This window comes from Acomys minous (assembly GCF_964271855.1).
Source record: "Acomys minous genome assembly, chromosome: 13".
Taxonomy (NCBI): domain Eukaryota; kingdom Metazoa; phylum Chordata; class Mammalia; order Rodentia; family Muridae; genus Acomys; species Acomys minous.
This window is the reverse complement of record NC_140495.1, coordinates 109,980,917-110,003,792: the sequence shown is the minus strand read 5'-3', so window position 1 is coordinate 110,003,792 and position 22,876 is coordinate 109,980,917. Positions and strand designations below refer to the sequence as shown.

General features: G+C 56.0%; 1 protein-coding gene across 1 annotated transcript in view; it reads left to right on the top strand.

Moving 5' to 3' along the window:
- Window positions 1–14,230: 14,230 nt before the first annotated feature.
- ITPR3 (inositol 1,4,5-trisphosphate receptor type 3) overlaps window positions 14,231–22,876 on the top strand; it is a 68,578-nt gene continuing 59,932 nt past the window's right edge. Inside the window, exon 1 of the mRNA XM_084753705.1 lies at window positions 14,231–14,843. Coding sequence (XP_084609831.1) covers window positions 14,755–14,843 — 89 coding nt within the window. The 5' untranslated portion in view covers window positions 14,231–14,754. The remainder of the gene's footprint in view (window positions 14,844–22,876) is intronic.

Sequence of the window (22,876 nt, the reverse complement as noted above, 5' to 3'; positions counted from 1 at the left end):
GACCAAGCTATATTTAGGACTTCTCACTCAGTTCCCTCCATCGATCCTTAGACCCTTGTACGGCCACCCAGGTCCATAGAGTGTGGGCTGGGACCCTCAGTTACTTAAGCTCCTCACCCTATCCATGAGATCCTCTGCTCTGGGGCCTCCAGCCTTCACTCCACTGAGGTTCCGACAACGCTGGTCCAGGATGTGTTTCCCCCACCCTTGCTGTAGGCGAAGCCCCTGGCTACTAGGCGGGCCACTCCTGGCCGATCAGGATCCACAGCCGTTCACATCCATGGCGGGCACATGGGGCTGTTTTCATGGTACCACGGCAGGGTTGGTGGGGTGGCCCCGGACCTCACAAACAGAAGGTGGCTCCCAGGGGACCCCCTCCAGCTCAGGAGTGAATAGGGGGGCAGGGAGGTCATCCCTCACGCTAACCAATTGGCTACCTACCTACAGCAGCTGCCAGATTTCACAGTGCTGCCTTAGGTAGCCTGGGTGACTGGGCTGGCATCTTCTGCACAGCAGGAGACTGGAAGGGTGAGATGCGCAGTGTAGCCCGGTGTGGCATGTGGCGGTGTGGCGGTGTGGCGGTGTGGCGTGTGGCGGTGTGGCGTGTGGCGGTGTGGCGGTGTGGCGGTGTGGCGTGTGGCGGTGTGGCGGTGTGGCGTGTGGCGGTGTGGCGGTGTGGCGTGTGGCGGTGTGGCGTGTGGCGGTGTGGCGGTGTGGCGGGTGTGGCGGTGTGGCGGTGTGGCGGTGTGGCGGTGTGGCGTGTGTGGCGTGTGGCCGTGTGGCGTGTGTGGCGGTGTGGCGGTGTGGCGTGTGGCGGTGTGGCGTGTGTGGCGGGTATGGCGGTGTGGCGTGTGTGGCGTGTGGCGGTGTGGCGTGTGTGGCGGGTATGGCGGTGTGGCGTGTGTGGCGTGTGGCGGTGTGGCGTGTGTGGCGTGTGGCGGTGTGGCGTGTGTGGCGGGTGTGGCGGTGTGGCGTGTGTGGCGGGTGTGGCGGTGTGGCGGTGTGGCGTGTGTGGCGTGTGGCCGTGTGGCGGGTGTGGCGGTGTGGCGTGTGGCGGTGTGGCGTGTGTGGCGGGTATGGCGGTGTGGCGTGTGTGGCGTGTGGCGGTGTGGCGTGTGTGGCGGGTATGGCGGTGTGGCGTGTGTGGCGTGTGGCGGTGTGGCGTGTGTGGCGTGTGGCGGTGTGGCGTGTGTGGCGGGTGTGGCGGTGTGGCGTGTGGCGGTGTGGCGGTGTGGCGTGTGGTGGTGTGGCGTGTGTGGCGGGTGTGGCGGTGTGGCGGTGTGGCGGGTGTGGCGGTGTGGCGGGTGTGGCGGGTGTGGCGGGTGTGGCGGTGTGTGGCGTGTGGCGGTGTGGCGGTGTGGCGTGTGGCGGTGTGGCGGTGTGGCGTGTGGCGGTGTGGCGGGTGTGGTGGTGCAGGGCTGTAATCCCAGCAGTCACAGGGTGGGGGTTGGGGGGAGTGAGGAGGCAGGAGGATTTAAGAGTTCAAGGTCATTCTGAGGTAAGGGGTGACTTGGAGGACAGACTGGGGACCCTGTCTCAAAGAAAGTTCCGTCCTGTCTCAAGGGAGTTGAAATCCAACCCCAGCTTTAGAGAACAGCTGCTGCCTGGGGCCATCTGGAGCCTGGCTCCTCTGTAGACCAGCTGTGTGACAACCCCAGGCGGTCACTTCACTTGCTCTAGACATCCAGTTTCCTGTCTCACACAAGTTATTAGAGACCGCCATGCTCGCCAGCGCAGAGAAGGGCTAACAACACACATAGGCTTTGTGTAACTGGAGACTCCTGTTATTTGAAAACAGCAGGGCTCTGTGCAGAGTGTTGGCCCATGTCCCTTTCAGCCGCATCCTCCCAAGGCTGGCAGGGCCCCTGGCTCTTCCTGTGCCCTCAGCACCGTCTCCTGGATTACACTGGATTCTTTGCTGTGCCCGGACCATGCTTACCCCTGCTGCCCCAGGGCCTTTGCACCTGCTGCTCACGCCTCTCCCTTGGAGGTTCTGCCTCTAGGGACCTGTGTGACCCCCAGAGATCTCTGAGGTTTCTGCTCTGCTGCCTGCCTGCCCCTCCCTCCCTCCCCCTGCCTCTCCCCCTCCCCCCTCTCCCTCCCCTCCCCCTCCCATGACTGCTGGGGAAGGACTTGGATCTTACCCACGCTAGGTGCGTGCTCCATGCTCCACCTGAGCTGCACCACCTTGAGGTGGGGGTGTTTGTAAGTTTTATTTTTATTCTCTTTTTTTTTTTCCTTTTGAAACCACTCTATATAAAGGAATGAAAGCCCCCATGCCTGTTAACCTCAAATTAGAAGCAGAGTCACACTGCGTAGCCCTGGCTGGTCTGTAACTCACCCATTAGACCAGGCTAGCCTTGAAGTTCCTGGGATCCTCTGGTTTCTGCCTCCGAGAAGTGCTGAGGCTTCCGGCATGAGCCACGCTGTCGTCTGTTATTTTTATTTTTGTGTTCTGTTTTACCTGGCTGTATTTCATCTCTGATCACCATTCCTCTTCCAATTGGTTGCATATTGTCCGTCTCAGTTGGAACACGGTGTCTGTTTTGACTGCTGTGGTCCCTGAGCTGGCGCAGACATGGTGGTCTATAACTCTGGCTGTCCTGGAACTTGCCATGTAGATCAGGCTGGCCTCAAATGCAGACATATGTCTGTCTCTGCCTCCCAAGTGCTGGAATTAAAAAGATGCACTACTACACCCAGCCAAGGTGGTCTTTAAACTCAGCTTGACTGGTGGATGTAGGTGCTGTTTTTGTTGTTTGTTTGTTTTGTTTTGTTTTTCGAGATGGGGTTTCTCTGTGAAGTCTTGGCTGTCCTGGACTCACTTTGTAGACCAGGCTGGCCTCGAACTCACATCAGTCCACCTGCCTCTGCCTCCTGAGTGCTGGGATTAAAGGCGTGCGCCACCACCGCCCGGCTTGTAGGTGCTGTTTTTAAACTCTACTTTATTTGGAGGTTCCTTAAGCCGTTACCTCCCTTTCAACCCCCTAACCCTAGGTAGGAGGGAAGGAAGGTTAGAAGGGACAGGGACATAGACCTCTTTAGACTTAGTTCTGGCTGGTTAGGTCTTTGAGTTCTTTGGGGAAATACCAACCTCAGTCGTCAGGTTATCCAACAGTCTAGCAATGGCCAACACAAAAGAGTGAACAAGCAGCCTTCTTCCTCCTCTGTCTGTCTTCTCAAAACCTTCGCCTTCCCTCTCTGCACTCTTGGATTCTCAGCTGTATATGGCTGTCCCATAACCCACATTTGGGATCAAGACGAAAACATATTTACCTAACAATTGAGTTGCTGTTTTGTTTTTGTTGTTTTGTTTTATTTATTTATTTATTTTTTTACGTACACAATATCCTGCCTGCATGTACACATGCAGGCCAGAAAAGGGCATCAGATCACATTATAGATGGTTGTGAGCCACCATGTGGTTGTTGGGAATTGAACTCACGACCTTTGGAAGAACAACCAGTGCTCTTAACTACTGAGCCATCTCTCCAGCCTGAGTTGCTGTTTTGTTTTTGTTTTTGTTTGTTTTTTTTACAGTCTAGGTCTTTTATTTCTGTTTGTACACCAGGCTGTGAATGGTACGGAGTGGGCTCCAGCGGCTCAGGCTCCTCCCCGTCATCCTCACACAGTGAGCTGCTCTGGGTGGCGCAGGCTGGCGCGTCAGCTGACCCCAGGTGCCTTTCTCCTTGGCCTCCTTCTTCTTCCTCTGGTCCTTCTCCTGCACGCGTTTCAGGAAGATGTCCCTGCTCTTAGAGTGCCTGATGTGCTCAGCGTGCACATTGATGCTCTTGGCGAGACTCTTGCCCATCACCTGCTTGTTCCCAGTGATGCCCACAGCATGCTGGGTGACGTTGTGGACTCTTCCGTGTTGGCCGTGGTAACACTTAGGAGGCGTTCCTTTTTGAACTGTGCCTATTCCCTTGGTGTCTACACTATCACCCTTTTTGTATACTCACATGTGTGTGGCCGAAGGAAGAACCCCATGTTTCCTAAAAGGTATAGAGAACATACAGCGAGCGCCCCTCCTCTCCCTCTGTGTTTGTCATATTGGTGAGTTGCTGGAAGATGGCTGCCGAAGCCAACCATAACTGAGGTTTTAAAGAAACCGAAACTAGCCAGGCGTGGTGGCGCATGCCTTTAATCCCAGCACTTGGGAAGCAGAGGCAGTTGGATCACTGTGAGTTCAAGGCCAGCCTGGTCTACAAAAAAGCGAGTCCAGGACAGCCAAGGCTAACACGGAGAAACCCTATCTTGAAAAACCAACCAACCAAACAAACAACCAAAAACAAAACCCAAAACTTTCACTCCAGATGGATAGATGGGTGGTGGACGGGTAGATGGTGGATGGCTGGGAGAGAGGAGGGTGGCCGATGTGTGGCTGAGTGGAATGAGAGGAAAAAGATCACAGATGGGCAGAGGAAGTGAAATTGTGGAGGCCAGGAAGGATTCAGATCCCCGGATACAGAGCCATGCCCTTCCCAGGGCCTTCTGGCCTGATTTCTCAGGTCCCTCCCTCAGCTCAGCCCTGCAGACCCAGCCCTGGGCATGGCAGCTCCATCTGGGCAGAGGACCAGGCTGAACAAAGCAGCTCTTCCTCTCGGATGTGGGCTACACAGCTATGAGCAGCTGAAGGGCAGGATGAAGGCCACAGCGCAGGAAGTGCCTGAGGGCCTGGGTGCCCTCGAGAGTGGCCACAGGGTGGGCACTGGGTGCTTGCAGCCTAGCCATAGTCTGCTGGAGGTTCTGCACAGAGGAGGGAGGCAGGACAGGTACTGAGTCACCCCAGGCTCCCTGCCCTCACCCCCTCAGGGCATGCCACTGAGAGCCAGATGGACCACCACAGGGCTTTCTCTCTCCCTACTCCCTGTGGCTGACCACCTGCCACCAAGAAGCCATCAGGGTCCCTAAAGACTCTGAAGCTCCATTCTGAGCCTGAGAGCACAAGCCATGTGAAGGCATCCCCAGCTCCTTCCCAGCTCAGCCTCCTCGGGAACCTGCTCTGTGTGGCCCTCACGTCCCTAGCGCACAGCACAGGCCCTGTGCTCTCTGGTCCTCAGATTTAGCATCTGAACCAGGGCTGTGCTGAGCGACTGACTGGGAGGCTGAGGCTGTAGGTGTTCCGGGCTAGAGAGTAAGAATCTGTATGTGTGTAAATAAAATAAAATATATATGATATATATGTATATCACATATATATACATTACACACACATGTATGTATGTGTATGTGTACATGCACACATGTGTGCCTGTGCCTGTTTGTGAGTGTGCATTTGTGTGTTTCATTCTTTTTTTTTTTTTTTTTGGTTTTTCAAGACAGGGTTTCTCTCTTTAGCCAGCGTCTGTCAGCACCCTTGGTTGGTGTGGTGCTAGGAACCTGGAAGAGCCAGGAGCGATGGCTGTAAGGTCCCAGGATGGAGGCTTTGCACAGCCAGCCCGGCATGTCCCTGTTAGAAAGCGCTCTTCCACTGACTTGCTTCCGTCCATCAGGAAGTCCTTCCTGTTGTCCGACCCCTTCGGCTGCTGTGCTCTGTCCATGTGCTAGGAACTGCTGTACTAGACTCTAGAGTCCCGTGGAAGCAGGGCAGTAGGTCCTGCGTGAGACCCCCAGACGGGTGTCGGGGGCTCGGGGGAGAAGCATCTGGATGCGGAGAGGAAGCTGAGGGGACCCCTCCAGGAAGATGGGGCAGAGCGGAGCTCTTTGACAGGAGACTGTGTGTGAGAGGAGCCTGGGAGCACTGGGCCTGATCAGGATCATGTGTTAGTTTGGGGGGCTCCTCTCAGCCACCATGAGAACAAAGGAGTGGTCCTTCCGGCTGCCCTACCTCTGTCTGCCAGTGTATGCCCGGATTTGATCCCCAGCACCACACAAAAATGGGTGTGATGTTACAGGCCTGTATCCCAGAGCTTGGGAAGTAGAGGCAGGAGGGTCAAAGGTCAAAGATCATCCTCACTAGAGAGTTTGAGGCCAGCCTGGGCAATAGGAGGCCCCATAGAGCACTGTTTCTCTACCTGTGGGTCTCAACCCCTTTGGAGGTTAAAAAAACCTGACTCAGCCGAGTGTGGTGGCTCACTCCTTTAATCCCAGCACTCGCACTCGGGAGACAGAGGCAGGCAGATCTCTGTGAGTCTGAGGCCAGCCTGGTCTACAAAGTGAGTCCAGGACAGCCAAGGCTACACAGAGAGACCCTGTCTCAAACCCCACCCCGCAAAAGGCCCTTCCACAGGGCCCACCTATCAGACATCCTGCATAGCCGATATTTACATTATGATTCATAACTAGCAAAGTTACAGTTATAAAGTAGCAGTGAATAATTGTATGGCTGGGGGTCACCGCATGAAGAACCGTAGTAAAGGGTCGCGGCGTTAGGAAGGTTGAGAGCTACTGCTGTAGATAGTTTGAGGCAAACCTGGGCTACAGGAGACCCTGCCTCAAGTAAGGAAAGGAAGAGAGAAAAGACCCTGCTCGTCAAAGGCCAGCGTCAGGACAGGGCTGGGGCTGAGAGTCACAGCAAGCGGGAAGGTTTTGCTGGGAGGGGAGAGTTCAGTCTGATTCCAGCACCATCTGGGATGGGCAGGCTGAGGGGCACAGTGCTCTGGGGGGCACTGAGGATACATCTTTAAGGCCTCGAGGAGGCTGGCCACTCTGGAGAGCCCGAGATTCTGAGCTCTTCTGTTTCCTGTAGTGGGCAGAGGGCTGGGCACAGCAGGCATAAGCAACAAATGACTAATTGGACACTCCTTGAGGGGGGAGCCGAAGGGCCTGGGCTGGCTGTTGGCTCTGTGCTGCCAAGTTCCTTCATAGAAACCTTCTAGAATCTACCCTGCCTCAGGCAGTTAGACAGGCTGGGATTAAAGTCCCCAGGCTGGCACTAACTGAGGGCGGGCAGGTTAGTGGATACGGTCACTGTCACTACAGGCTTCTCCACCCTGGGTGGGACAATCAGACCACACAGTCTGAGTGCTAACAGCCAATGGGGCAACTGGACCTGCACATCTCGGGGTCCCCCGCATAAACTGTTCCCCAAAATCATAGCCTTAGGGTCTGATTTGGGGGAACCTAAGTGAAGTGAGACCCCAGGCCACTGTCACTCAGTGTGAGAGTCCAGCAGGTGTAACAGCTAACTTGTCTGGGATGGGTTTTCCTGGACCACCAAAGAATCTTCTGGTGCCCAAGCCCAGAGGAGAACTCGAGACGTTCCTGTTGATTTGGCACTAGGCTTGTTCTCCCAGGGCAGGGGAACTTCTGTATGATGTCATGAGGGTGGACATGTGACCTTGTCAAACCCCACAGAGGAACTGCAGTAAGCAAGCATTGCTGCAATCAGGAGATTCAGCTGCGTCGTCAGCGTGGGACTGTCAGTCACAGCGCGTGAACCCCGAGATGGGACAGCAGGTCTGGCCATGGGAGCTCTGCGTTACTAGCCACCCTGCCCTCTCTGAGGCAGTCTCATGTGGCTCAGGCTGGTTCTCCAGCTCACTAGGTAGCCAAGGGTGAGCTTGAACTCTGATCATCCTGCCTCTACCTCCCCAGAAGTGGGATTATGGGCATGCACCACCAGGCCAGTTTATGTCGTGTTGAAAACGGAGCCAGGGGCTTCCTGCGTGCCAGGCAAGCATTCTGCCAACTGAACTGTGTCCCCAGCCATTGCCCAGGGTTCCTGGAGCCTTAAAAGTGTTCTAAAACATCTACGTCAAGGCTAGGTGTTGGAGGCCTGTAATTCCTGCGAGGAGGAGGAGGAGGCAGAGGCAGGATGCTCAGAAGGTTCAGGTCATCTGAGGCAAGCCTGGGCTACGTAAGACTCTGTCTCAGCCACAACAAAACCAAACACAAAACAAATTTCTTCTTTTATCGTTTTTATCTTTCTTTTCCTTTTTTTTTTTTTTTTTTTTTGAAACAGAGTCTCAGCCAGGTGTTGTGGTACATGCCTTTAATCCTAGCTCCTGGGAGAAAGAGGCAGGTGGATATCGGGGAGTTCGAGACCAGCCTGGACTACAGAGTGAGTTCCAGGACAGCCAGATCTACACTGTGAGACCCTGTGTCAAAAAACCAAAACCAAAACCAAAACCATTATGTTTATTTTGTGTGTACGAGTGTTTGCTGTGTCTGGCTTCAGCTTGTCCCCGCCCATCCTCCATGGCCCTGGCCTCTCTGAGCAAGCCAGTCTCGTGTCACCACACCCACACTTGCACTGTAATTTAGGGGAGTGACCCGGATCTGTACCAGAACCCCAATTCCAAGAGGGAGGGGTGTGTGCTCACTGTATCTTCATGTGCTCTGGCACTTCCTTTAGCTGCCAGCACACTTTACAGGCCCCCCTCACAGACTCTTAGCTCCATAGTCCAAAACTGGGGTTGCTTTCCGTAGCCAGCGAGGGGCTGCCTGGCAAGGCAGCTGGTGGCTCAGAGTCCCAGCTCCCTGGGGTTGGGGAGAGAGGGGAGGGGGGACCCTAACAGCTCCTGGCGTGCAGCTGGGTTGGGCTGCACTTCTCCAGACTTTTCAGGGAATGCGCCTCTGTTCTCAGGCCGCCCCAAGAGCTACATGGGGGTGTAGGAGGAAGAGAAGAGGCCGGCTGCTCTCCATCTGGCCAGCGGCCTCCCCCACTGCCCCAGGACAAGGGCCCCAGTGTCTGCTCAGCTCCTGGACAAACAGCAGGCTTTTCTCTCCCTCTCAGAGTGCCTGGGCTGTGACCCATTCTTGCCCCCTTAGGAGGGCAAGGCACACCCTCCTCATGACCCTCACTTACTTATGAAGGATCTAGAAACAGGCCAACCAACTTGGTGTGGGAGAGGACCTGTGGAGTGGACGACCATGTGTGTTTTAACAGTTTTCAGTTTAGGCCAGGCAGTCTGGGCAAGGCTGGCTTGAATGCTTTCTTCCTGCCAAGGTAGGTGTGGGTGCAGTTGGAGGCCAGCGCCAATCCCAGGTAGACTTGGCGTCAGTGTTTTGCCTCCTGTCGATCAAAACCTGTTCCTGCCTGACCAGGCCCTGGGAAGGCTTCCAGGTGGCTTTCCTTCACTGCAAACTTCCAAGGCCCAGGATCCCTGTCTTCTGACGCCTCCGTGGCTGTGAGGCTGTGATCCAGACATACCCAGCAGATGCCTGTGCGCCCCCTCCCCCTGGGAGCTCTCGCCAAGCCCATCTGGGTATCAGGCTGAGCATGGCCGGCACTGCAGTCACATCCACTCCCTACCTCAGACACATCCTCAAGGCATGGATAGCTCACTCAGCCTAGATCCCTGAACATCCTCGACAGTGTGTCAAGCCTGTCCCCATATGGGATTTGGGGCCTGGTTTGTGAAGATCTTGATAAAATTTCCTGTCTTCAAAAGCCCCAAATTCCTGGCTATATTGCATTTAAATAAATTTGTATGTGTGCACATGCATGCTGCATGTGTGTTTGTGTGTGCATACGCAGTGTGTGTGTATTTGTGTGTTGTGTGTGTGCGCGCGCGCGCGCATGCGTGTGTGTTTGTGTGTGCATGCACATGTATTTGTGCATGCATGCATGCGTGTCTTGCTGAGCGTGGAGCTGGTTGACTCAGCATGGCAGATCCTTCTGTCACTCAGCACCCACCGAGGCCAGGGTCTCCGGCTCACACCACCCTGCCTTACTTTATGTGGGTGCTGGAACTAAGCAAGTGCTTCACCCTCTGAGCCATCTCCCCAGCCCCCCTACATTGGCATTTATTTTTTCCTTCCTTTCTCTTTTGGTTTTGATTGTTTGATACAAGATGTAGCTATGTAGCCGTGGCCTGTAATCAAGCAACTAATTTTGTTTGCTCGTTATGTGTGTGTGCGTGTGATCACCAGTGTGTCACGACATGCACGTGGAGGTCAGAGGGCAACTTACAGGAGTTGATTTCTCTCCTCTACCAGGTACATCCTGGGGACTGGCTGCGAGGAGGCTGGCTTGGCGAGCCATCTCCACCTTCTTGTCGTGGCCTGTGACCCAGGCTGGCCGCCACCTTGTGGTTCCCCTGCCTTAATTACAGGTGTGTGTCACCACACCGGCTGAGAGAGTGCGGACTGAAGCCGTGCGCTGCAGAATAACAACTTCACTGGATGTTCTTTTTTTGTTGTTGTTTTGGTTTGGTTTTTCGACTTAGCCTTGGCTGTCCTGGACTCGCTTTGTAGACCAGGCTGGCTTTGAACTCACAGAGATCCGCCTGCCTCTGCCTCCCGAGTGCTGGGATTAAAGGCGTGCGCCACCACGCCCGGATCACTGGATGTTCTTATCTGGCCCTCCAGACCCTGTGTACTGGCTCTGAAACCCCCCCAACCCCCGCACGCCCGTGTGTGTGTGTGTGTGTGTGTGTGTGTGTGTGTGTGTGTGTGTATGTGTGTGTGTGTGTGTGTGGATGTATGTGTGTATGTGTGTATGTGTGTGTGTGTGTGTGTGTGTGTGTGTGTATGTGTGTGTGTGTGTGTGTGTGGATGTATGTGTGTATGTGTGTATGTGTGTGTGTGTGTATGTGTGTGTGTGTGTGTATGTGTGTGTATGTGTGTGTATGTGTGTGTGTGTGTGTGTGTGTGTGTGTGTGTCTCCTGAATCACCCAGCTTCCCTTTTCCAGGCTGCAGTTGTGTGCTGGGGGTGGCCCTGGTGGGAGGCTGGAGGGCAGGAAGAGAAAAATGTAGGGGCGTTTGTTCTCAGTCTGCCACACCCAGGTTGGCAGTCTCTTGGGAGCCTCCTAGGGAGGAGGGCAGCCCTTTCAGTGGCCAGCTTCAGGGCACCTACCCATCTTGGTTACTCCTTCACCCTGCCCGTGCCTCTGCAGGCCTGGCAAGTCCTAACCGCTCTTGGATCACTCTGGGCACGTGCGGCTGCTTTATGCCGGTGTCAGCCGGCGCCGCTCTGTAGCGTGTTCCCAGGACAGGAAGGCATGGAAAAGGCGTTTCTTTGCATCGGTAGGCGGCGGGAGCCCAGATTCCCACGCTCGGACTCCAGGCTTGGCTTTCACTGGGATTGAGATGGGCCCTGGATGGGGAACTCCAGAGTCAGGCCTTGTGGAGGAAGGTCTGCAGTAGACGCCATCTGGCTGGGGACTCACTGGAGGTGGTGGGGGAGGGGCTGTGTACTCTATGACCAAATCCCAGGCCTTGGTCTCTCTTATCTCCTATGTTACTGGAACCACAGCTCGTGGCCCCGTCTTCTGGCTGCACCGTGTAGGCGATCACCCAATGTCTGGAATAAATAGATACCTCATTGAAGATGCTTTCTCAGCTCCTGGCTTTCACTGAGCGTGCTTTCCCGTGTGTGGTAAGGGCAGGAGCGAAAGTGCCCTGAACAAGGGAGTGTGAAAGTTCCTGGGGATCCCGAGCACCCTCCCCTGTGGCTGAGAGGCTCCCTGCCGTGGGTGGGGTGCTGGGCCAGGGAGCTGATGGCATGGGGAAGGCATTCTCTGGGAACTCAGTAGGCCTGGACTGGCACCCCACCCATGGGGGTGACCCATCTGGTGGCTGCCACATTGAGTCAGCCCTGGCTGGGTCCCGCCCCATTCCTGGTTTCACCCATCCAGGTCCCAGCCCTCCTGGCTCCTCCCCACTCCTGACCCTGCTGTCACATTGAAAGTAAGGGACAGAAGAGACCCTTAAAAGTGTTAAGCCGGGGCGGGGCCTGGTGGCGCACACCTTTCATCCCAGCACTCAGGAGGCAGAGGCAGGCGGATCGCTGTGAGTTCAAGGCCAGCCTGGTCCTTTGCAAAGTGAGTCCAGGACACTCAGTGCTACACAGAGAAACCCTGTCTCACCAAAACAAAACAAACAAAAAACCAAAAAACAACAAAAACAACGACCCTGTTTGTCATCCGTCTGTTCCCAACCATGACACATGAGTGGGTGGTGGTGGAGTGCTCTTCACCTTTCCAGTTGCAGTAAGAGGGGCTGTGAGGTTCAAGCCAGGCTAGGGTGACACCTGAGGTGGTGACATGAGCCTGTTTACCAGGAGGACCTTGGATTCCAGAGGGTTCTAGACTTTTGTTTGGTGGTGGTGGTTGTTGTTGTTGTTGTTGTTGTTATTATTATTATTATTATTATTATTATTATTATTATTATTATTATTATTGGTTTTTGGAGACAGAGTTTCTCTGTGTAACAGCTCTAGCTGTCCTGGACTCACTTTGTAGACCAGGCTGGCCTCAAACTCACAGCGATCCACCTGCCTCTGCCTCTCAAGTGCTGGGACTTTTTACAACAGCACACGACAGAGCTAGGTCAGGTCTCCAGGGGTTGAGGGGGGATACTGGGGCAGGAAACTTGGGCTCCAGGCTGCCCCCTCTAGCCCACTGTCCTCCCTGGCCTCAGCTCAGCCTGAATGGGCGGCATGGGACGGTCGGGGCGGAGGGCTGCCCGCAGGGGCCGCCTGTGGGCACTTTGCTGTGATTTCTGAACATGTTCACTCTTTGGCTCGAGCTCGACGCTCACATTATCCGAAATTAAAAAGAGGAAAAGAGAATGTAAGTGTGAGATTAACGGCCTTCGTAGCATAGGCCTGTAGTCCCGGCAGCTCCGGAGCTCACTCAACAACCGGGTGGAGGGTTAGCCTTGGCAACACAACTGAGACCCTGTCTCACAGGTGCTAGGGTGGAACACGGTGGTTGAGTGTTTCCTTAGCAGGCATGAGGCTCTGATCCTCAGTACGAACACCTGGCTTCTGGGAATCCTATTTGGCACGCTTGGCAGCATCGTCCAGCCCTCTGCCTGCTTTCCCTTGGGAGATAGGACCATCGGGTGCTGGGAGGCACCCAGTCACTGAGGATGGTCCCTGGGCTAGGCTGGCCTGCTGAGTTGGGGACAGACAGTGGCAACCTCTTTCCTGAGACTTGTTCTATCTGTATTTTAAGCAGGGGCTCATGTGGCCCAGGTCCTCCTGTCTCCACTCTCCCCATTAAAAGCCTGGATAACGAAGCTGGGTGTGGTGGCGCCCCGCCTTTAATCCCAGCACTCAGGAGGCAGAAGCAGGAGGATCGCTGTGAGTTCGAGGCCAGCTTGGTCTACAAAGTGAGTCCAGGACAGCCAAGGCTACACAGAGAGACCTTGCCTGGATAAAGACCTACCATCAGCTCTAAGAGTCTTGGTAAAAATTCTTTTTTTTCTCCCCCCTTGCCTGCCCCCCCCACCCCCGCACAGTTGTTTGTTTGTTTATTTTCTCGAGACAGGGTTTCTCTGTAGACCAGGCTGGCCTCGAACTCACAAAGATCCACCTGCCTCATGCTGGGGTTAAAGGTGTGTGTGTGGGGGGGTGGGGCGCCCTGCCGTGCCCTGCCCCAATTCTTTGTTCCTTTAAGTTTATTTATTTATTCAGTTTACATCCAGAAGCAAAGCAGCCCCCTCCCTCCTCTCTTCCTGCTCCCACCCTCTTTCTCCTTTCCCCCTCCCCTTCTTTTCACAAAAGGGGAGCCTTCCCCCTCCCTGGTCGGTGCAGGTCAGCAGCTGTCCCGCGGCTGGCGGCTGCCTCCACCCCTCCTGGGTCTCTTCCTGCTTCTGTCTCCAGTCCCCTCCTTCTTTTCTCCCAGGGACAAACGCACCCACTCCCGCCCCTCAGGAAATTCGGTGGTGGAGCAGGGAGCAAACGTGACCGAAGAGGGGTGGCAGGGCGGGCGCAACACTAGGAAGCAGACGCCCAGCCTGCGCTGTACAAAACAGAAAGTAGGCAACTTGGCCATGAGTTTGAGGGCTGTACTTGTGAGCAAGGATCCCGGGCGCCGCCCCAGCCTGTCATTTCTAGAGGGCCCCGCTACGGGAACTTGTTTCCGTGGGTGCTGGGGTGCTCTTTTAACTAGAGGAGGTAATGTCCTCCACTATTATTTATTGTAAAGGAAAGACAGAAGGAGCCAAGAGAAATTGGAGATAAATTCCTCCTGGAGAGGGAGCGGCTGAACTGATTCGGAAGTTGGATCTCTTTGTACACAGGAATGCGGGGCGAGAGAAACACACACACACACACACACACACACACACACACACACACACACACACACACACACACACCCCACCCCGCCCACCCCACTGCTTCAGTTCCCCTCCAAGACCAAGCACTTTCTATTGTGCAATGAAAAGGCTTTTCATGTGGAGAGAAATGAATCCTGATTTGCAACGCTAAGGGCTCCAGCGGCGCGTCCAGGCGCAAGACGGTTCTCAGCTGGGCGCGGTTGCCGCAGGGCGACCGTGGCCAAGTTCCCAGTGTGCTCTGTCACGCGTGGGCCGCAGGACAGGCGATCTGGGGATCTCCGAGAGTGGAGAGCCCCGAAGCGCAGCGCGGAGCGGGTGGCCAGCCGTCTAGGGAGCGCGTTAGAGCCCGGGGGTCCTGCGTTGGCGCGCCGTGCGCGTTTGGGGGTTCAGGCGCGCACGCGCGGGGTGTAGTGGAGGCTGAGCCCGGGACGCGGGTGCACGTGGGAGCCGTGGCGGGGGCGGGCCGGGGTGTGGCCTCCCCGCCTCCCGGGCGGGATTTGCATGTGTGTGGCGGCCCCAGACTTCCTGCTCCTTCCCGGCTGCAGGTACGCGCGGGCCCGGCCGGGCTGGGGGGCTGCGAGCGCGCAGAGACGCGGGCACCTCCAGACCCGGGCCACGCCGCGCTTCCTTGCACTCCGGTAGCCACTGGCCCGCCCTGGCCGCCCTGATTGTTCGGGTCGCCCGACTGCGAGGTGGCACACTGCTCCCCTCTCCGCCCAGTGTGCCTCAGTACTTTGCACCAAGCCTGGCAGCTCGCTCCTGGGCGACTTTGCTGCCTCGAGCCCAGGAGGGCCAAAGCAATGAACGAAATGTCCAGCTTTCTTCACATAGGGGACATTGTGTCCCTGTACGCCGAGGGCTCCGTCAATGGCTTTATCAGCACTTTGGGGTAAGTGAGCCTAGGGCAAAGAAGGGGGGCATCCGGCCGCAATACCAGATGCTTGTCTCCCGATGCCCAGATCCCTGCCCCTCGATGGAGGGTTTGGGCACCCCGGTCTCCAGAAGCGAGGAGATTCTGGCCTCCTTCCCTTAGAGAAAGGAAGTGCGCTGTTTGCTCAGGTAGTAGTAGGGCGCTCTGGGGAGTCCCAGGCGGCGTCTGGGCCCGCGAAGCCCGCCACTTCTGGCGCACTCCTTTTCTTTGCGCATGGCGGAGGGGTTTGGACTTGTGCTAGTGGTCCCGGGGTAGCGCAGGTGGCAGGGGCCTGAGTTAAAGAGGGCCTGAGTGTGCTTGGCTAGGATTGGGGGGGTGGGGTGCTAGGGTTGGTTCAGCTTGGAGCCAGGCACTCACCTTTAACGCCCCATCTTGAATATTTGTGAGGGGTAGCATCATCCCGCTCTCCTTGTACCCCATCCCCGCTTTAGTAGGGGTGTTTTCTTTACCCTCCCCGTTCAGGCAGCCCAGGTCTTGGCCAGCTGCCCCCCCCTTTCCCCCGCCTCTCCCCGTCAATTTCCTGTGCAGCTACTCTGGCGCCCCTGGGTCCCTGGTCCCAGGTTTTTTAGAGCACTTTACAAACATTAATTAATTCTGGCTGCCACCCCCCAGGGTCTGGGCTGGATAAGCACGGAATCAATTCCATCCCATGATGGGGCCAGGCCTGTAGCTGGGAGAGAGAGGGTAGGGATCCCTGGATCTTTTTTGGAGAGCCCCTGGGCACCTTGCAGCTGGAGGGGGTGCAAGCCAGGCTCTGTCCTTTTGTCCCAGCAACACTCAGATGCCCAGAGGGTGGGTGACACCTCCCCGGGGGCTTTGGAAGTGTGTCTGGTCTTCTCAGTCTAAGGTTGGCCCTACACTGGCTCTGGATCCTGAGTCCCGCAGGTGGGAGGCTCTTGGGTCCCCTGCTCCCTCCTTACTTGACAGTTGGAATTCTGTGTGCTGTGGGGAGGAGGCTGGGATGGGAGTTCAGCATTCCTCTCGGCTCTCCCAACACACCTCCTGGGTCAGATGTAGATTCCTACACACACCTCCCCGTCAGATTTCCAGAGAGGAGGGGCAGAGCCACATCTGGGCGTCTTTGCAGGCCTGGCTCCGAGCAGTGCCAGGGCCTGTACAGAGCAGGCCCACAGTTGGCACTTCACATACTGTTGTGGGACGGGGTGGGGGTGGGGGGAGGGGAACACCAAAGGTGAGAGGTGCCCCTCCCCCCCAAGCTGTGCATAAATAGTTACTTCTTTTGTTCATGTAAGTGGTTCAGGACTGAGCAGCTTGAGGAGAAACAGAGCCAAGGGCAGGGTCTGAGGTCTCTTTCTCTGCCCCCAGGCAGTCTTCCTCTGCACTCTCTCCCTTTTTAAGAGTTATCCTACGCGTGTATGAATGTGTTGCGTGCACGTATGTCCGTGTACCATGCGGGTGGGTGTTCTTGGCTGTAGAGGCCAGAAGAGGGCATCGGATCCCCTGGGTGGGGCTGGGGGTACAGAAGGGTGTGAGCCACCTTGTGGGTGATGGGTGATAAACCTGCAAGAGAGGCCTTGCCTTCAGCCTCTGCCCCCCTGGCCCAGCGTACTTTCCTGCTCTCAGTCCTTCCTGCCCCAGGAGCTGCTACTTTTAGTCTCCCTGGACCTCAGGGGTGGCTCTCAGGGACATCTGAGGGCTCTTGACTCGCACCCCCCCAGCTGCCTCTTCCCATGCACTCCCTACCCCCCTCCCCCAGAAAAAGACTGAAAATGCCTTCCCAGTTGGCCCCGTGTGAAGGCCTGATCTGCGTTCACCTCACCTTTCCCATACACTCATATCCCAGAAGTTTCAGGAGCGTTTCCTGGAACCTCCCCCTCGTCTCTTTACCTTTGCTCCAGTGTGACTCCGGCCCGCCTGAGCAAACCTGTTCCACCCTGACCTACCCCAAAGTGGCTTCTTCTGAAAGAGCTGAGACCCCAGCTTCCAGGGCACAATTAACGCCCCCCACCCCACCCCGGGACATTTCAAACTGCTCTCTGGTTCGGACCAGGCTGTGTGGGCTCCCTGTAGGCCCAGCTAAGGCTGCAGATGACACTGGGGACACATGAAGAAGGGAGCCAGGCTTCCTGCTTCCCTGGGGCTCAGGGATGAGGAGGAAGGACCAGCAGTGGGCTGTCACCAGTCTCCACCTGCAGCATCTTTTAGGAACTCTGTACATCCTGTGGAGTCTGGTCTGTAATCCCAGCCCTGGGAAGGTGGTGGCAGGAGGATTCATTAAAAAAAAAACAGCCTCTGGTTGCCAGCCTTGGTGGCGCACGCCTTTAATTCCAGCACTCAGGAGGCAGAGGCAGGTGGGTCTCTGTGAGTTCGAGGCCAGCCTGGTCTACAAAGCAAGTCCAGGACAGCCAAGACGACACAGAGAAACCGTGTCTTGAATCCCTTCTGTCCCCCCAACACAAAAAAAGAGAGAAAAGACAGCTTCTGCTTTATAAGGAGTGGAAGGCTAGCCTGGGCTACAAAGAGCCTGTTTTCAAAAAACAAAAACAGCAGACAACAAAAAAGGTCAAATGTGGTAGACCCATAGGCTCTAAGAGACTGCGCGCTCAGTCTGGCTGACCCAGGATCTCCGTGCTTTTGCTTCGTCTTCTGAGGTGCTGAGAGTGTGGCTCTGGTCTCAGGCATGCTGATGGTGTGTTTGTCAGGCAGGCTCCCTCCGAGCTGTACCCTGTCTTCAACACTGCCGTTTAGTTACGTCCTCAGGGCCATAGCTTGGCTGGGAGAGGCCCTCTGCTCCTCTTCCTTAAGCCTGTCTGCCTCCATCCTTAATTCTGGCTCTGCAGCCTTTCCTGGGCCTATCTCTGCCCAGTGTCTGGTATTCATGGCCTGGTGGGCAGAAGGCTGGGCCAGCTGGGGACTGGGGGGGGGATGGGGGGGGCTCTGGTTGAGTAGTGGGTGGGTGCAGCAGCAGATTTGGGTTGTTTGGAGCCTGAGTGCCTGAGGAGACAGCCAATTAAAAACCTCTTGGGTAATTAGAGGTCCCGGGGAAAACTGTATATTAACTGGGATGGGAGGCTGGGAGGGGTCTGGGGAGTGGATCTGGCAGGCTCACACCTGTTCCTGGCAGGGAAGCGTGGCTGTGGCCGCAGCTGGCCTCGCGCCTCACCCAGGTGGAGGCAGCAGAGGCTGGAGCTGCTAATCTGGGAGGAAGGGGGCAGGGTGGGGGTAGGGGGGCAGGTTGGTGTGGCTCCAGGCCAGCAGCTAGGGCAAGCTGGCCACTGGAATGCAGGGTGGACCTGTCAGTCCCATCTGGTCCCCTGGAGATTTTTTAGTCCCCTGCAGTGTAGCTGCAGGCCCCCAGGGACTGAGTTGGGGGTGCAGGTGAATTAAATCTTGAAGAGGTATTTATTTGTGAGAGAGCACTTTTCTGGGAGGGGCGGGTGTCTCAGCACCTCTGGACCTGGGCCACCCCACCATGGGTTAGTCAGCACACAGGGACAAGAGGGCCCCTGCCTTCTCCTGTAGCAGTCTCTGTCCCTCCTCTGCCCTAACCTAACCTATCTTGGGAGGGTGGGGACTGGAGATTGAGACCCTGAGAAGTATGGGGGGGGTGTGGGGAGCCTTAGGTTCCCAGATGAGGATCCCTGGGCCAGGAACCTCACGCGCGTACTCTCTGGGCCCATAGCCGGGTGTCTCTACAACTCTGCCTTCTCAGACAACCCCCTGCCGCCATGCTGCGGTCAAACCCAGGCCTCTGCCAGGTGAATTGCATCTCCAGTGGACCCTGGGCATTCTCTCTTTCTCTTTTTAAAAGAGATTTAACACCACGTGTGGTGGCGCACACCTTTAGTCCCAGGAGTCAGGAGGCAGAGGTGGGCTGATCTTTGAGTTTGAGGCCAGCCTGGTCTATAGACCGAGGTACAGGGCAGCCAGGGCTGCATAGTGAGACCCTGTCTAGGGGGAAAAAAGACTTAATTATGAGTGTGTGGTGTGTGTGTATGTTTGTGGTGCATGTGAGTGCAGGTACATGTGGAGGCCAGAAGAGGGCGCTGGGTCCCCTGGTGCTGGAGTTTATGAGCTGCCCAACATGGGGTGCTGCAAACTGAACTTGGGTCCTTTGCAAGAACACTGCGTACGAACTGTCTTTCCAGCTTCTTCTGGCATGTTCTCTGAGGTGTTCCAGCTGTAGCTGGGGATGTCTTGGATGTAGGGCATCTTTTTTAAAAGTCTATTAGCTAAGGACTTGCCAAAACTAACAAATAACCCAGAAGGTCTGTCATCTGAGCTACGCAGGAGACTGAGACAGGAGGATTGCAAAGTCAAGATCTGTCTGGGCTACAGAGTGAGTTCAAGGGCAACCAAGGTGACTTAGTGATGCTCAAAAGTGAAAACAGTCCAGCAGTGCTGTCACATGCCTTTTAAATTAAAAAAAATTTTTTTGTTGTTGTTTTGTTTTTTAAGACAGGGCTTCTCTGTGTAGCCTTGGCTGTCCTAGACTCACTTTGTAAACCAGGCTGGCCTCAAACTCACAGAGATCTGCCTGCTTCTGCCTCCCAACATGCGCTACCATGCCTGGCCGGCACATGCCTTTAATACTAGCACTTGAGAGGGGAGACAGAGGCGGATCTCTGTGGTCCACTGAGTGAGTTCTAGGACACAGGGCTACACAGAGAAACCCTGCCTCATCTGAGAGAGGGGTGGGGGGACAGAGACGACAGACAGGGACACAGAGACAGACAGACAGACAGACAGACAGACAGAGAGACAGAGACAGCAAGAGCTGGCCATGCAGCTTGGTTGGTGGCAGAGTGCCTGCTGAGTGTGCAGCATCCTTGGTTCAGCTCCAAGGACTGCAGTGTGTGCGTGCCCCAGTCCCATTGCAGATACTCTGCTGACTTTTTTTTTAAAGACTCCTGAAATTACCTTTAGTTTTTAGCTATGTATTTATTGTTATTTCGAAGCCTTGACTGGATCTCATCGCTGAGGAACGTAGCACAGGCGAGAGCCTTCCTGGACTAGACTAGATGGTCTTTTGAGATAGCCTTGCTCTCTAGCCCTGGCCGACTGTAAAATTGTGGTGGTCTTCTTGCCTGGCCTCCCAAGTGTGGGGATCACAGATACCCACCATCTTGCCCAGTTTCCTTAGTGGGTACCCGGGCTTGGGTCCCTAAACAGGCTGTGAAGAAGGCTGTCCGCTTGGCCGTGTGCCAGGCTGTGAGGAAGGCTGTCCGCTTGGCCCGCTGTGTGCCAGGCTGTGAGAAAGCCTATCCACTTGGCCCACTGTGTGCCAGGTAATGTTTCTGCTCTGGTCTGTTGCATCCTGTACAGCTGACTTGGTAACTCGATGGGGCCCTTGGAGCCTTAAAGGAGACCTTGTAATTCCAGGAGGAGGGACGGTCCCTCCAAGCTCCCTGCATTTCCCAGGTGTATTTCAGACCCTCCCTGGCTTATGGTGCCGTCACTGGAAGGAGGTAGCACACTTGTGTTTTTTAGCCCAAGACAGTGGCTTAGCCTTAGCCAGTCCAGTGCTTGTAAACTCAGATTCTGAAAACCTTTTCTTCCTGATTAAAAACAAAAAACAAACAAACAAAACCCCAAACTTGTTCCCTGGAGAAAATGTAAGACAACCCAAACTAGACTTGCTTGCCCGGAATGGTGCTGTGGCTTCTGTGTGCCCTTCCCAGGCCACCAGCCTGTGAGCACACACAAGTGTTCACAGACAGACCAAGCCCAGGCCCCTGTTTGTATCCTGCCTTCTCCCAGGCTGACATGCAGCTGTGGAGACAGACCATCGCCTGGCCCTGTGACTCAATGCCTGCTCCCCTGGTACCTGCCCGCCACCGTCCCGGGCTGTCTATGAACCTGCAGATTTTGCTCTGAGCATCCCGGAGCTCCCATGTTGGGGACACCTGCTCTGGTGTCTGGATGGAGCATCAGAGGGAAGGCCTACTTTCAGCCTATTGGCCGGCTCCTAGCTTCATGCTGGGCTTTCTGTCTGGTGGTGGAGGAAAGACTGTGCCACAGAGGGTCTGACCCACTTTGTGTCACATGTTTATGAGTGCTGCGTGCCTGGTGGGGAGCAAAACTGCCTCCACCCTCTTGGTTGGGTGTGGTGGAGGTCCCATGCAGCAGCGCACGCACGAGAGGGATGTTCCCATGGGGTAGGTGACGAGAGGGGGGTGGCGTAGGGGGTCTGCAGAGCACAGAGCCAGCTCCAGCGTCAGCCTTACGACTCTGGGGGCTCAGGCTGGACCCAGCAACGTGGCCTTGAAGAAGTCTACTTTCGTCAGTTGCCCACACGGCTCTACCCTACATTCTTGACCCGTGTCCCCTCCCTGGCCCGGCCCAATGGGTGGTATCTTGGGTTTGGGGCTGGGGACACTTCAGCTTTCTGCTCTCAGCTTGGGGGCAGGTTTCTGGGTTTAGGTAATCTTGTACACACAGCTGGAGCCTCTGTGTTGATGTCCAGCCCTGTGTTGTGGACTACGCTGACCGGACAGCTGGGGCCCCTCCCCGGGAGTCGGGGCTGGGGATAGGGAGGGACGGAGGCCTGAGGGAGGGAGGGAAGAATCTCTTCTCCTTCATCTGTGGGGGCGGGGCGAGAGGGTGTGTGTGTGTGTGTGTGTGTGTGTGTGTGTGTGTGTGTGTCATCTCTGAGGTCCTGAGCGGCAGGCTGACTAGCCCAGTATCCAGCTGTCCATTGTTGGTAACTGAGCTTCCTAGCTCTCAGGAGCCTGAGGTCACAGAGCAGGGCTATAAATCAGAGGAGGCTGAAGGGCTTGTAGGAAAGGGCTTTGATGGGCAGAAGTGAGGTCGTCTGTTGGCCCCTGACTGGTGAAGGGGGTTGGTTTGGCTGCAACCCCTCCCCCCCCCCCCTTTACTGGGGCTTGTCCTTGAGGTGACGAGGGACTTGCCGTATGACCCCATTTGCACAGAGGCATTTTTAGCTGGCAAGTGGGCAGCACCGAGGGGCAGAGAACACAAATCTCGGCCCAGCTGCTGCAGGTGCTTATTTGATTAGCAAATCTCTTCCCTCGGCTCCTTCAGCCAGCTGGCCGTTGGGCCTTCCTCCAGCCTTTGCGGCAACCAGTGTCCTGGCGTCTATAGGAGACACTCGGTGATGCGGGACAGGAAAAAGGAGAATCAAACCAAATACATGTCGTGGTGATGACAGTGATGAGGCCACCTGTGGTCACAGATCTGTCACTCACAGACCCTGCTATTCCCTTGAGCCTCTCTCACCAGCAGCAGAGGACCGCCTGTGTTTCAGGAAAAGAGACCTATAGCGTGCTCGCCTGGCATGCCTGAAGCCCCGAATCTCATCCTGGGCACCCTATAAACAGGGTGTGGTGGCACACCTGCAGTCCTTGCACTCGCAAGCCAGAGGCAGGAAGATTATGAGTTCTAGGCCAGCCTCAGCTGCCTCGATTGTTTGTGGCCAGTCTGTGCTGCACGAGACCTCCGTTTCAACCAAGCAGACAGCCGAACCCGTCTCCATATGTGTTCAGCTCCAGCCCTCGGGAGGCAGAGGCAGGTGGATTTCTGTGAGTTCCAGGCCAGCCGTGGCTAGATGGTGAGACCATGTCTCAAAAGAAATATTCAAGCTTACGTGCTCCCACAGTGCTGGACCCTGCGGGCGGCACCCCACGTTCTCCGCCCATAGTCCAGTGGCTTCGGTGCGCCTGGGACCTCCGCTTTGGTTCATGGTCCCGCATCGTCGGAACCTGCTCCCTGTTTTACCACCATCTTTCTTTGGGGCTCCATGTCACCCAGTTTCCCAGAGCACCCCAAAGAGGACTGCGGCTTGGGGTGCATGTGCTGGGGTGCCCTCAGCCTTGGTTACTCTGCAAGTGCGGCATCTGTGCATTGCGTCTGAGTGATGGATGGAGGCCAGGAGGACTGAGGTGTGGGCAGCTGAGCTCTCCTGCCCCGTGGTCTCTGCTTCCTCCTTTGTTTTCCTCACCCCCCCCAACCCCCCCACCCCCACCTTGTCTCTCTTTTCCTTTGTCCTTATGGATGTGTCCTTCCTGCGC